We start from the raw sequence: 14,250 nt of genomic DNA, 5'->3' as shown, positions 1-14,250 counted from the left end.
TGTTTGTTTAATAAAAATTTTAACTCCATCTAACTAGGTTTAAAAGTAACATTTGCCATCAGGAATTGATAGCTTAAAAGCTCAGCCTTTCATTAAAAATAAATTAAAAACCTGTATTTTGCATTCAGCTCTCTAGCTCTCCCTCTAAGAACATTACAGAAAAGTCTTTTTTTCTAGCAAATGTTCCCTCATGATACCTTACCCTGCAGTACTTCTGATTTCAAGGAGCCTCTGTACAGCCAATTGCAGGGCATCAGATCTTGAGCCTGTTACAGGCATCTGTTGCTCACAGAATTACTTCATTCTGTTTTGCTGTAAACTCTGCTAGTCTCTTGAAAACAGTCATTAATCTACTGTAAAATCAACTAACCCTCCAGGGCTGGGTAGCATTTCTTAAAAAAAAATGCTTAGAAAACAAATGATCTCTATTAAAAGGATATATTATCACATCGTGGCATAACACTTCTGGAAGACCACCTTGTTTTCTGAGCATAAAAGCTTCAGATAATCTAAAAAATCTAGCAGTACTAGTGAATGCCTTTTTATGAATTGCCTGTAGCAAGTAGCTCTTTGATAAGTAACAAAGGAGAGTCAGTGTGATTTTTAACACCTGCTGTATAGCCAATCAGTGCATTAATGCCCCAAACTCTCCATTGTCCAGGAATGCCTGAAACTAGTAAGACATGCATTTTACTGAGGTACCAAAGAGGTATGAATGTCTTATAATGATACATCATATTGACTGTACAAATTCCTCATGACCAAATGATGAAATGCCATTTGCTCAAACTGGACCATAAGGCATAAGTTCTATTTGCCAGGTTAAATTCTGAAACAGATTTTTATAGGGGAATAGAAGAGTAGAACTGACCTTCCCTTTCCAAACATAAATTGAACACAATGTACAAGTGTCTTAAAACCATGACTAATAAAAGAAATCTATCCCCAGCTATTCTGTTACATGAGCTCTTGTGTCAGCTCTACAGACAGTATTAGTAATCAAAGACTTAAAATTTTTTAAGTGACACAAAACCACCTACAGGCTGTCCAAAGAGCTCATCAGGTCAGTAAAACCATTGCTGTCCAAGTGCTCTGTGGGTATTAAAGCTGTATACGCAGACAAATTCAGCATTTAAATAATGTCACAAATGCTGGATATACTCTTGTAGGCTTTCTGCACATGTCTGAAGGTGTGCAACACATCTTTCATCTGATGAAGAAGGAAGTTTCCTTCAGGGGAAGTTTAAGCTGGGACCCAAAGGAGACAGATTTGCAGCACTCATCCTTGCAGAGCTCAGTCAGCGCCAAAGGCATCTCTGTGTGTGTGGGCAGACAATGAGTGATGGTGGCAGAGCAAGGCAAGTGGGGAGCACTTTTCTTGCAACCTTTCCCTCCCATTCTTTCCCACTTCCAACAGAAGAGAGGTACAGGGAGCAACACACATTATTGGGCTGCAATACCTCCTTGGTGCTTCTGAAGGCTGGGGTGTGGGGAGGCAGCTGCTTTTCAACTGCTTACAAAGCTACAATCTAAAATCCACCAAAGAAAATTTCAGTAGACATTAAAGTGCACATTCAACTGACTGATAAAGCAAGAATTTTTTTAACCCAGGTTTATTCTTAAAGACAAGGGCACAGTCTGCTCTGTCTTTTTTAAGATGCTAGGTTATTATGACTTTACCATGTGCTTTGGGTTTATAAAGTCCTGAAGTCAGCATAAAGCTCACTAAATGCCCAGGAACAATATCATCTTCTTTCACGGGGAAAACAATGCCGTCCACCAATTTTGCTGCTATTACAAAGTTTCCATCCAAATAGCTGACCAGTTTGTATGGGCCTTTTCCTAGAGCTATAGAGGAAAAAAAACAATTATTTTTCATGTCAAGTGTCACAAATGCTTGAGCTCTAAGCATTAGGGCAGTGCACATGAAGAAAAACACATCTCACCACTCTGCAAACAGATCTAGGTGCCATGCACTAAACTTGAAAGAAAACCAAACCAAACTTTTTTTAGAAAATACATATTCTGAAAACTATCAAGAATACCTACTTTCAATTTTCAAGATTCATGATCAGCTTCTCCTTTTTGTTCCTCTCATATGCTTTGGTTTCATAATCATTTTACTGAAGTTAGCAGGGCCATTGGTTATTTGATTTAGGATCCTTCTAAACTATTTATTTGTATGGTTGAACTGATTATACACTTCTTACTACTTTTTAAAACCTGTTTTTATTAATGTCCAAAGCATGAGGCATTGCAGAGAATGAAATTTTGTTGTCAATAAGCATCAAAAATCTCCTTGAACAGTGAAGGAAGTCTTACTTGTGAAGCAAGACAGGATGAAATCAGCATCATTAGCAAAGAATGGTCACATTTTATCTATAAGTAAAAAAAGCCAAAACCATGCAAATTTATTTTGTAAACCTTAAAGTGCCACACCTTCTCACTTTGATCAAACTTTACTGCAGAAAAATAGTTTAGAGTTTATTTTTAAATGTTTGAAACTATTTTTATAAAGTTCCCTGTTAAAATCAGGCATTTTATGCCTCACCTGAGCAGTTCATCTCATTCCCATTTTACCCACAAGGTAAAATGGCAAGCATACATCTGGGATAACTGCAGCTATCAGCTGGGAAGTTAATAGCATTGCCTCTTAAAATCTGTTCCAACAGGTTAAGAGTTTGGACTGCAATTTTCAGCTTCATACTGTGGTTCTCCAAAACCTTAAAATTTATTAAGAGTTTTGAAATCCTAAGGATGCTGCATTACAAGTAGAGCTTTAAACTGTAATGGCATGAAAAGGTAGCCAGTTAGGACACAGGTCCATGTCCACCTAAATATGCACGAAGATATCTCTTCACCTTCAGTGCAGGGAGTTGAAAAAACATGTTTTAAATTACTACTTAAAACATCCATTGCTCTAGAAATATCCTTATATGTTCAAGTATCCCATCTCAGGCCCATCCAAAAGCTGAGAGACCACAGCCACCAGCTGAGGATATCCCTTGACCAAAGGCCTCTGCTTCTTGTAGGACTACGATTATTTCACTCTGGATTCATACAAAGTTACATAGAGAAAATTTCTTTCTGGTCTAAGACAATTCCTTAACCTTCTTGTCTCCAAAACGAAGTAATTCTGGGTAAGTAATTCTACTCTAAGTTATGTAGACAAGAAAATTTTCAGCATGGAGATGATTTTTTTTTTGCCCACTGACAGCTCTGAAACATTATATGTTGAATGCTGATGAGCTGGATTAGCAAAGAGTACAAAAACACAAAGAAAGAAGTATACAATAACCATGTTTATTTCAAGGCTGGTCACGTGCACAAATCTCCACTATTTCCACTAATTTCTGTCAGTGAGAATTCTGTAACAAATAAAGGTAATAACACATAATTTTAAGATGTGTTATCATCTCACTTCACCATCCCCACAGATGTTAGAGGCACTGCATTTGCAGTCTACCTGCACTAAGATTGTCTGTTATCATACTGTATTTCTTTTATGAAAAAACAAACCAAAAAGAAAACTTAAAACCTTCAATCACCTCTTATATTCAACTATCCTTTGTTTAAATTAATTGAAAGTCCTAAATGGTGATTTAGATAAAATTCCCATGCATTAGTGATTTGACTCCACTCAAAATCTTTTCAGAGGTCCGTGTCTGAGAAAAGGCACATTTCTTGGCCATATTTTTTGGGGGCTGGAACAGTGCGTAAGTCTGTCCTAATTTAACTTGATCCCTTTCTGAGACCTTTCCAGGAGTGAGCTGCTGCAATATTGATCAGAAGACCGAAAATACTCCATGTCATGTGGAGGCTTCTAGATGAGCTTAATAAAGAGTTACAGCATAAATAGCAGGAGCCCTGACCCTTCCTCACACCAGGCTGCCTTGTGTGCCACATCTGACTGTGCAGGTGCAGGCAGGGTGATTTTGAAACAGTCTGAATATGGATTCCAGGGCTAACACAGCACTACAGCACCCAGTGCAGGTTCAAGGTATGGTCCAGCATCTTCCCCAAGGTTTGCACCCCTCACTGACAGCCACTCCAATGCAGCAGCAATGCTGGCTGCTCAGGAACTCGAGGCTAGGTCAGACAGACCTAAAAGGAGTGTTATTCCCCTCTGGGGACAAAAAGTTGCCATAGCTTAACAGCTACCTCCCCCTGGAGGCTGCACAGGAGCCTGTGAGGGATTTAACAACCCACTTGGGTCTGTTCAGCTTTGAACTGCACTGCACCTTAAGCAAGCAGTGCCACTAGCACTTTCCAGTTGATATTCCTTTAATTACTTAATGATTTAATTGTTTAATCATGATCATCACTGCAAAGAAAATTAGCCACATGTTCTCGGGAGAGGTCCAGGAATTATGAAACTAAAAGCCTTTGAAAAAGCAAAATAAAGCAGCAAAACGATCTTGACTAGTTAAACATAACATTCACAAATGTTTTCAGTAATACAATTGTTTTTATGCAAAGATTCTAAAACTTAATTAAAAACCCAAGAGTCTGTGGATATTTTGTCACTTCCTTTAGAACTTACCTTTGTTGAAATATTCACAATCATAAGCTAAAAAAAGAAAAAAAAATGCAGTTACAGACATTTTATAGATTAACAGGTTTTCTATTCCTCTTGATGATTATGATGTGAGCCAAATGCTTGGCCAAATTACATCTTACAAAAACGTTTATTTAAAGTTATTGCCAAATATTTGCTGTACTTTAGATAAAATACTAATTTAAACTACACAGATGTAAATAAAGCATTACTTCCCAGCACGAAATACTAAGCTTACATACCTAGAGCTGTCTTTTTGTGACCTCTAGTGGCTACGACTGAGCTTCACATCAAAACACAACTTTTCCATCAAAAGTCAAGAGTAACCCCCTCACTCTGAGGACAGTTTGCTGGGTGACCCTGAGCAAGCTGCACACTCTCTCTGTACAACTGAAAAGTTACAAAAATGCTTGTTTCCTTCCATTCTTTGCATCTCCCCTTCTCTTATCCCATCTCTGGGGAAATGACAGCCTTCTGTTAGGCATTTCCGCTAGGTGTTAGAGAAAACAGCTTCAGTTTTTTTTGGAAGTTCTAAGGATTGTTGGAGAGGAATCCTAAGGTAATAACTATGCCCAGCTTAAAAACTTACTTGTTTTTCTTCAGAAGACCTTGATATTTCATACTTGCTCTGGGGCCTCTAATAAGGCACATGTGTTTACTAGATCTTATTAAGAAGGGAAGTCCTCCTGAAGATGGAAATCACTTGAGCTGTGAACTTTGCACCTTGGGTTTGAGGGATGCCTGCTGCACCCAAATATAGACTTCCTATGACTTCTCCTTTCACATCATAGGGCAAAGGGATTAAAAGTGGACAAGCATCACTCACAAACACAGAAAAAGCACATAATCCAGCTAGACCAGAATGAAATTGGAGTGAGAGGCACCAGTGAGGCTTAGATTGAATTCATGGCCCCAGGTCAGCTGGTGCGACTGATTTTTCGGGTCTGGCTTCCACGAATGCAGGGCAGGGGCAGCCCTTGGCAGTGCTGGTTAAACAAACTTACGACACACTCTGGGAGACCTCCAGTCCACAGCAACTCCGTGCTGGCAGCACTGATGGGCATAAGCTGAGACACTTGTACAGAAACACTCACAGTCTCCACCTTGGTTACAGCCACAAGTGTCTGTCAAGCAGTTGGAGTAAAACCAGGTGACGTCAATCTGGAAATGAAAGTATCGCTCATCGAAAACACTCCTACAGGAACTGCCAACCAACACCTCGACACAAAGCTACGGCTCCTCCAAAAGGCTATATATCCAACTTGGAAGCATTTAAGATTTCACTCTCAATGCTTCCTGAAACATGAGAACAAATTTTCATAGGGACACACCATAAAATCTTATCCAGCACTTAGCAACACAAATCAATGATTAAGAACATGCATTTTAAGATATTGATGTGGGGTTGTGTTCTTTGGTGTTTTGTAATATCTAAGACCTAAAAAACTGTGAAAACTTGTGAAATAAAAGACTAAACTGACCACAAATCAGTAAAACTCATAAAATTTAAGGAAGTCAGATACGCATAAAATGTAAGATATTAAAGTAGACGGAAAGCTCTTCTTTATGTGCAAGTAGTTAATATTCCCTTCATATTATCAGGCAATAATATTCCCTTCATATTATCAGGCAAACAGAAGAATTTGTCATGTTTCCTTACAATATCTTCAAGTCTTAAGTGACAAAATTTCAAAGAAAACTGTCAATGCTAATTTTCTCATTGAAATGTTACACATTCTACATGGATTTACATTTGACTAAGTTTTTAGGAATGAGTTCTTTCCATCTGACACTGCCCATTTAATACATTTATTTGTATCTGCATGAAAAATGTGTGTGCCATGTAACACATTTCATGAAAAGCAAGCAAGTAGTTATTCTTACACAAGTAATACTTGTGATTAAAAAGAAAATATCAAAAATTAGGTGTATCTTTGTCTTCATTAATAATAAAGAGCTTCATGTTGAAGAGTAACATTTCTCTCTGATGCTATGTTCACTGTCACTTCTTTATATACAGGACTACAACTCACCACTGGGTGGCAAGCTTCAAATGCTTCACTTAACAGTATCCCACATTCCTTCTTGGCAAATGGCTCTCTAAGGGGGTTCAAACTGCATGGATTTCGAATGTCAGAGCTGTCAACACACTAAACCGGGAAGCAAAATGAAGGTGAGAATTTTTTTCCATAACCATTTTGTGTTTTGAACTTGCAAAGTATATTTTTATGCTTTTTATTTTTCTAGGGAGATGCAGAATGTGAAACAAATGCATCATTTATGAAACTAAAGCAGGACTAAGATAAAGAATTAAAAGCTAATTCTAATGAAGAAGAAATGGAAAATTACACTATCTGAAGAAATGTACCACTGGTCTGAAAGCAGCAGAAAAGCACACATGTACTTATGGGTCTAATCAGAGGTGCCAGAGAGGCACATAGAATTTTTTTTCTTTCCATTGCTATGGCTGCACAGTAAAATGTTTCCCAGCTATAAAAAATCAGATAAACTGTCAACACACTCTAAAGTGAACTCAAAATTCTTCCATCATACAAAAGTCCCACTACTTTACTGTTCAAATGTTATCAAAAACATTCAAAATATTGTGACAGCATTTTTCTGTACTCTCTAAACTCTCTGCAGCAAAAAAGGTGATCCTTTTCTTTTCTTTAACAGATTAGGACATCTTTAAGAATCACTGATATTGTCATTTGTATTGCTGCCTTATTGGATCTTTCAGGAAAGAACTTCTGATTTCATTCAAGATTAATTTTATGATATAACAACAAAAAAATCTACTAGCAAAATACCCTAGTAAGCACATTCTCTTTTGCCATGTACCTCTACAGCTGTCCAGCTGTTTCCAAACTCTTGTGAGTTTGTTAATTCAAAATTATCTGGAGTCCTCAGTTCATTTACTGTCTTCAAATCAAAATTTCCACACAATCCAGTCAATTCTCCCTGAGAAAAAAATTATACACATATATACATATTTATAAAAACGTATTTTCACAAGATGAAATACTGTCAGTCATAACCATTTTAAAAACTTGCATCTTCAGCTGTTTAATTATAAACTTGTCATATTTTGATCCTTTTTCAGCTAAATTTCAGTCAAAAGAATTCAGCTTTTCAGTCAGTAAGAATTCAGTAACAACGCTATGGAGGACATTTTATTTTGGCAATGTCATTATTATGCCCTTTTGGTTATGTATCCCCAAGCCTTTAAAAGATGAGATGACCTTTTTGTTCAGAAAAGGGTGCTGTTAGCCAGTTATGTGTATTTTTAAGCCTCAGCAAAATAACATCTGCTTCATTCACGTAAGGAATGAGTACTGAAAGAGAAGTTTGCCCCTAAGATATTTGTCTGTGTTGTTACAGAAGTTATACAGAAAAGAGAAACTAAAAAAAAGATGAATGAGAATGAATGTTTTCATTGACAAGGTAGCTAAATGCTTCCTTAATTTATTTCTAACAGTCTATTCTCTGAATAATTATGTCTCATTTAACAAGATTTACATAAACACCTCAAAGAAATGGCAGTAAGAGTGTTGACTTTCACCCACCTGCCACTGATGCCCCATCTGCACGTGAACTGTTGTTCTCTGATCCCAAAGAATGGTGATATGTTCATCAGGAAAATGAACGACAGTGAAAAATCCAGCTTTCCATAGCTGCATTTTTTGTAGGCCATCTATGTAACTAGACAAGCTCTGTTCAAAATAAAACAAGGGAGCTTATAATGGAAATAATATCTTCATAAAATGCTCTCTTGACAGGAAATGAAACACCTAAATAAAATTAACAACATAGTTCTCTGACACGTCCAAGAACAGACAGAAGGTCACAGAGGGGAAAAATGCTTAAGCAAAAGGGGCCTGGAATTTTGAATGTGAACTGTATTGTATTTTTATGATTTTCCAATTTTAAAAGTTGATTTTTTTTTTAAAAGTTTGATAACAAATTTGCAGGATGGGTAATGGACTGAAGATTAGAATGTTAATTATTCATCTGGGAGGTAGATGAGTTATCTTAAGGCTCCTGATTATGATTTTCACTTAGTTATAAGTAATTCTGTCTCAGTCACATGCTTTTTTTTAATATGGATAGGTAAAAAAGATGCATGAAACAGCTTCTGGGGATAAGGAATTGTCCAAATATGTCCCTATAGTACAACCTTATTTACATAAATCATTTTTCTCTCAATCCACTAACAATCAGACTGCAACATATTAGTAGCATGGACTAAGATGCCTGTTTAATTACACAAACTTCCTTTCTATAGTCAGTCTATAAAATGTAAATTGTGCTATTTTTACTGTAATTACTAATATACTAAAATAATAAATGTTTACAGAATACAGTTTGCAGTTTGGCCAAGACAAAAATAAAATTCAGGCTGTGGAGGATACACTCCACAGGGGCTGTAATTTGCTGGGATTTTTTTAACTGCATAGAAATATTCCTCCTATACATTCCAGACCTGACCAAGCTCTTAGTCCTAGTAGAATCAATAGCAAAACTCCCACTTACTTCAAAACACTTGTATTTCTCCTAAGATATTAAACAGGAATTAAGTCTAAACAAAAGAGCTACAATTATCTCCTCTAACATTTTTGTTAAATACAGACAAGATTTTGTTTAAGATTTCCATTGAACAATCCATGAATGTGATCAGCATTCACTGTAAAGATATTTACACCTCTGCTACTGAAAGGGTACACTAAGTTTTTAGTTATGAAAGGAAGAAACACTTAGAGAAGTACATATACTGCTTTTTGATCATTGAAACTTACTGGATTCCCAGTTTCATCATCAAATACTAAAAGAGATTTTCCAACATTAATGAAAACGTTTTTTCTGCAAATGATTCCAGTACTAAAGCAGTCAATATTCTCTATAATGACAGAAAGACTGGTTGAAGAAGTACCCTGAAGGAAAAAAAAAAAAAGTCAATTTTTAAATATACTAATATAAATATACATATTGTTACACAGCTCAATTAGCAGAAACCTCAGAGCATGTTTATGTTATGTGCGATTCAAAGTCTAAACAATGCCAAAAATGAAAACACAGGACGTAGGACTCAATAAAATGCACAGATCAGGAAGCAGGCACATTGGTAGATTTTAACAAGTAGTTTTAAACCAAGTTCTAGGGAGGTTTTACACAGAAGTCTCACCTTAACCAGGTAAACCTTACAAGTTCCAACAAAGTCGAAGGTGAGCCCATCGAAGGTGCGGTAGTGCCGGTCCCCGTATGCCGTGCACATCGACGGGCAGGGCTGGAAGGTGCACTGGAACGATCCATGCTGGCAAATGCTGAAAAATGCACGACCAATTATGGGAATATCAGCTGCAAGCCCAGACAAACGATTACAGCTACTGCACTGAGAAGCAAAGCAACAAAAGCTGTGCAAGTGTAAGGAGCGTGCACAGAAGCATTTTGAAATGTTGGCTAGAAGCAGGACACGTCAATTAATTCTCTGGGAAAAAAAAGTACATACTCATACTGTCTAAGTTTCTTCTTCCATGAGAATTTAAAGGCTCCAGAATATACAGACACCACAACAAACCTCAAAAGCCCCAAGAAGTACAACCAAGAAAACCAACAAAACAAAAAACCCAGTGCAATGTGATACCATTCATTCTCTAGTGCACACCAATAACATGCCACAAGGAGAGAGCCTTCTTTTCCAGCTTCTCACCAAACATTTTTTTCTGTACAAGCTGAATGTTAGAGTCAAAAAGTAGTATGCCCTGTTACTAGAGTCTCCATGCATTCTGTCCTTGAATAAGAATTTCACAGAATGACCAAGGAAATGTTATGGTAGCATTATTTTGGAGCTTAGGTTCCTTAAAAGAACAATGCTGTTGGACTTACTCTTTTTCCAAATGTCATCATCCCCAAACAGCACCCTAAGAGTTTAGGAGCTTCTAGAACAGTTCAAGTTATGTCTATGGCCACCTTAAACATCTAAGGGTTTTCACCACAACATCTGCAGAATGACTGTTCAGACCTTGCTGAATTCCCTTTGCAGCACAAGAGAAGTGGATTCTTTTTGCATAACAGGAGGCTTGGAAGCATTGCATATTATGCCTTTTTCTGAATCACCCTCTTGAAATCTAAACAACATTTTCAGAAATTATATAAGTTTTATAAATAATGGATAGAATTGCATTTCCTGCATCCACGAGCAATCATTAAAATATCATTTCTATGTTCCCAAGTGACTCAGACACTTAAATATTCCTTGATAAAGACAGCAAAGCTGGTGCCTTGGCATAACTTTAGTATAGGTATCTTTATAAAGGTTATAAAGGTATATATCTTTGTAAAGGTATTATAAAGGTATCCTTGTAACATAGGTTAAACTAAATACAGCATGTGATATAATTTTGGTACATGCCTAAGTTTACTTAAAAAAAACTATTTTTAATTTCCTCTTTAAATGAATGCTGAATATTTTACAGCTGAAGTCTTAATGTGACTTACAGAAATACTGGATAAATCTCTAACATTTAACATCTCATATACTGAAGCAGCAGGAAGTATGAAGTTTTCTCTCAGCATAAATTTTTATCAGCGTAACTTTTCCTTCATACTTCTATCACAGTGCCAGTACACCACTTTTTTCAGAAGGGCAGCAAATATCTAGAAAATCTAGGCAGCTCCAGCTACTGGTAGCATCAGCTTTCCTCCAGTTCCCTTAGTAATTAACTTGCACCTACATGGAGCTACTATCCAGGTTTTACAAGACTCTGCTTATCCCATCACTGATTTGGTCCACTGCTTGCATTTTGCTTCACTACATGTATCAATACACTAAGCAGATGGCTAGAATAAGTTAAAAATACAACATTTGACAAGTGTTTGCTGTAGCAAAGCACAAGGAAATAGCAGCAGGTGTCGCTAACTGCAGTCACCTCAGAACAGCACCAAGGGAAGGAACCTCATCAAGCTGATGGAGAGAGAGGCAAACAGAAGAAATTATGTTTGGACTGGGAGACTGAGCACTGCTTCTCATGTTCTCCTGAGACATTAGGTTTTAGTTTCACTCTTGGCCTATTCAAATCCTTCTCCATATGCTGATCTCTTAAGGCCCTGTGCAGAAACATTTCTCAGCATGTAAAGCCTAGGGAGATCCTTTTATTTTTTTCAGGAACACATTTATAGTCAGAAGGAAGGGATTAAGAGGTACACAATGTTTCTGAAGTCCTCTACACCAGGCAGGTTTCACACTAAGTGAACTGACATTTAATTATTAGGATATAGAGAGCCCTAGTTGGAAAAGCTGAGCTATCAGAATCTTCTAAACTTCAAATAGTTTTTTTATACAGCATATTTCCAATAAGTATTTGTTAAAGAATACAGCAGGCCCAATTCAGCGGCCCACAGAGAGTGACCCAGAGTTGCTCAATTGTCTCAGCATGATGACAGCAGACCAGCACATCTACTTGCACAAGCCCATCTTACCTGGCACAGTACCACATCAAAACGTTGCTCTGATAGCCTCAGCATTACAACAGTTTGTGTCTAATGTTGCCACTACATGCTAAATATTTCAGGTACTTGCACTGAAAACAAAACTTGGGAAACCTAGAGCCACAGGTCAATCAGACCCCAGAGCTTGGTTTGAAAGTTCCTGTCAGTTCTCAGGTAGTTTTGCCATCTTCAGAAGTTATTTTGTTTGTCACGTCACTGTTCAATAGATAAATCACATCAACATTTATGTTGCTAATACTACACCAAGTATGAGTAAGATGATATTTAGTATCAACACACACTAATTCAATGTATCAACCCCATTATATGATGACTTCTATGAGTGCCCAAGTGTGTTTGTTTGCACAGAAGCATTCTCATGCTTTGCACCTTTCCCTTAACACATCAGACACGCCCCTGCATACCCACTCAGCAGACTCAGATTTCATAAGCTTTATATCAAGCAGAGTTTGTTGCAGACTCCCCTCTATTCGTGAGCGACTGATCACCAAAAAGCCATTATCACTTTATCTATCTCTGCTTCTGGACATAGAAGACTACAAAAGCCATGAAGTTTGTGCATAAATTAATGAGCCTGGCCACAGGGGGAAAAAAAAAAAAAAAGAGAAGGCTAAATATCCAGTGTCTTTCTGCCTGCATTGCTGCTGCCTTTGGTGAAGTCTCATACAGGTTAGTTGGGATAGATTAATTCTCTCTGATGCAAGCAATCCCACACCAGGTCCAAATGCAGACGCCTTTGGAAACAAGGGGGTGAATAACCCGGGTCGCTTTACCTGCCTGCCCAGTGGAGATGCCTTGTAAGTCGCTTCACCAGTCCACCAAAGGGCTACAAATCTCTTCTAGAGCAGCTACTGAGGACCTGACGAGAGGCAGAGGAAGGCAGTCAGCACAAGGCTGCAGGGGGCATGACATCCAGACAAGGCAGAGCCTGGTGCCCACGGGACGAGCCTTCCCTGGGCTAGGCTACCCTGAGCTGTGCTGGCCAGGAGCAGCCGCTCACCAGGGGACACCAGTTAAATGCTCCTGGTAAGCTACAAGGAGGGCACAAAAAGAGGGAGCTGCTCTGCTGGGAACCTGGAGGCTACACCTCTACCACAGCATCATGGTGCTTGGCAGTACAGCTGGTTTTTCTGAGGCTCTGGTAAGACAAACAACCCTGCTTAGTGCCAGCCTGCAACATTCAGCCTTGGTCAGAGAGCAAAACAGGCAGAGATTGTCATGAAACGAGCTTGTTTCAGCATCAGGTAGGTGGGGTGCATTTTCACACTCCTGTGGAGCTTATTAAAATGACAGTAAAACACATCCTACTGAGAGTGCTCAAGGAAACCTGGCAAGGTATGTGCTGCATTTACAACACTGGATAGCAAAAGGAAAAAAAGGAATAGGTGTCTGCGTGCGTTTAAATGATCCTATCAACCCTTTCCTGTTGGAATTCTCCCTTTGAATGCTGATTGATTCATCAGTGATCCACTCACACAAAATCAGAGACCAGTTTGTCAGTTTCTTTGCTCAGTACATGATGTTGCTCAGTACTCCCCTTGATTTAACATAGTAGTAGATGCAGATTTAAGGACACGGGTCTACATTCTGATCTCTAGACTGCTCAGATTCGGTGCTAAATGTGAAAATGAATAAGTAAAAAGCTTTCAAAAATGTAACTTAGGTATAATATTTAAGGGATTTTACCTGTACTTTAGGAACACTAGCCATGACCTTGAAACAATAAAAAAAGTTCTAAATCAAGATTTTTAAAAACTAAAAATATCTCAAATCGCCATTATTTTGTTATATAAAGCACTTTGAATCAACAACACCTGAACCAGTTTTCACAGCTCTTTGAAGAAACGTAAATACGAAGTCAAAGTAGATAATCTGCTGTGAAATTTATGATTAAAACACATGAAGGAAAAATAATCAACCTACAAATACACAACTAAAATGAACTCATCATTTAAATCGATCTCCACTTACCATGTATGGCAGGAAGAAATTACTTTGTCACCTGGGAAATACTCCTTTCCTTTCCATGAGCATGGACATTCATCTGCATCCAAGCACATATCCCCATGTTTCACAAGACTATCAAATAAAAAGAACAAAAAATACTCATCCAGCAGCAGTATAGCTGGTATCCAGATACAAAAATATTTTCCTAAACTTTAAAGTTACTACCAGTTTTGTTATTG

The 14,250-nt window shown here is 37.8% G+C and overlaps 1 protein-coding gene across 1 annotated transcript in view; it reads right to left on the bottom strand.

Moving 5' to 3' along the window:
* Positions 1 to 14,250, bottom strand: part of OTOG (otogelin) — a 92,676-nt gene that overhangs the window by 36,877 nt on the left and 41,549 nt on the right. Inside the window, exons 23-31 of the mRNA XM_038139624.1 lie at positions 14,036 to 14,143; positions 9,741 to 9,879; positions 9,355 to 9,489; positions 8,125 to 8,271; positions 7,400 to 7,519; positions 6,592 to 6,708; positions 5,563 to 5,719; positions 4,544 to 4,570; positions 1,681 to 1,848 (exon numbers count right to left, since the gene is read on the bottom strand). Coding sequence (XP_037995552.1) covers positions 1,681 to 1,848; positions 4,544 to 4,570; positions 5,563 to 5,719; positions 6,592 to 6,708; positions 7,400 to 7,519; positions 8,125 to 8,271; positions 9,355 to 9,489; positions 9,741 to 9,879; positions 14,036 to 14,143 — 1,118 coding nt within the window. The remainder of the gene's footprint in view (positions 1 to 1,680; positions 1,849 to 4,543; positions 4,571 to 5,562; positions 5,720 to 6,591; positions 6,709 to 7,399; positions 7,520 to 8,124; positions 8,272 to 9,354; positions 9,490 to 9,740; positions 9,880 to 14,035; positions 14,144 to 14,250) is intronic.

The sequence above is a fragment of the Motacilla alba genome, chromosome 5 (assembly GCF_015832195.1).
Source record: "Motacilla alba alba isolate MOTALB_02 chromosome 5, Motacilla_alba_V1.0_pri, whole genome shotgun sequence".
Classification (NCBI taxonomy): domain Eukaryota; kingdom Metazoa; phylum Chordata; class Aves; order Passeriformes; family Motacillidae; genus Motacilla; species Motacilla alba.
This window is presented reverse-complemented; position numbering and strand designations above follow the sequence as displayed.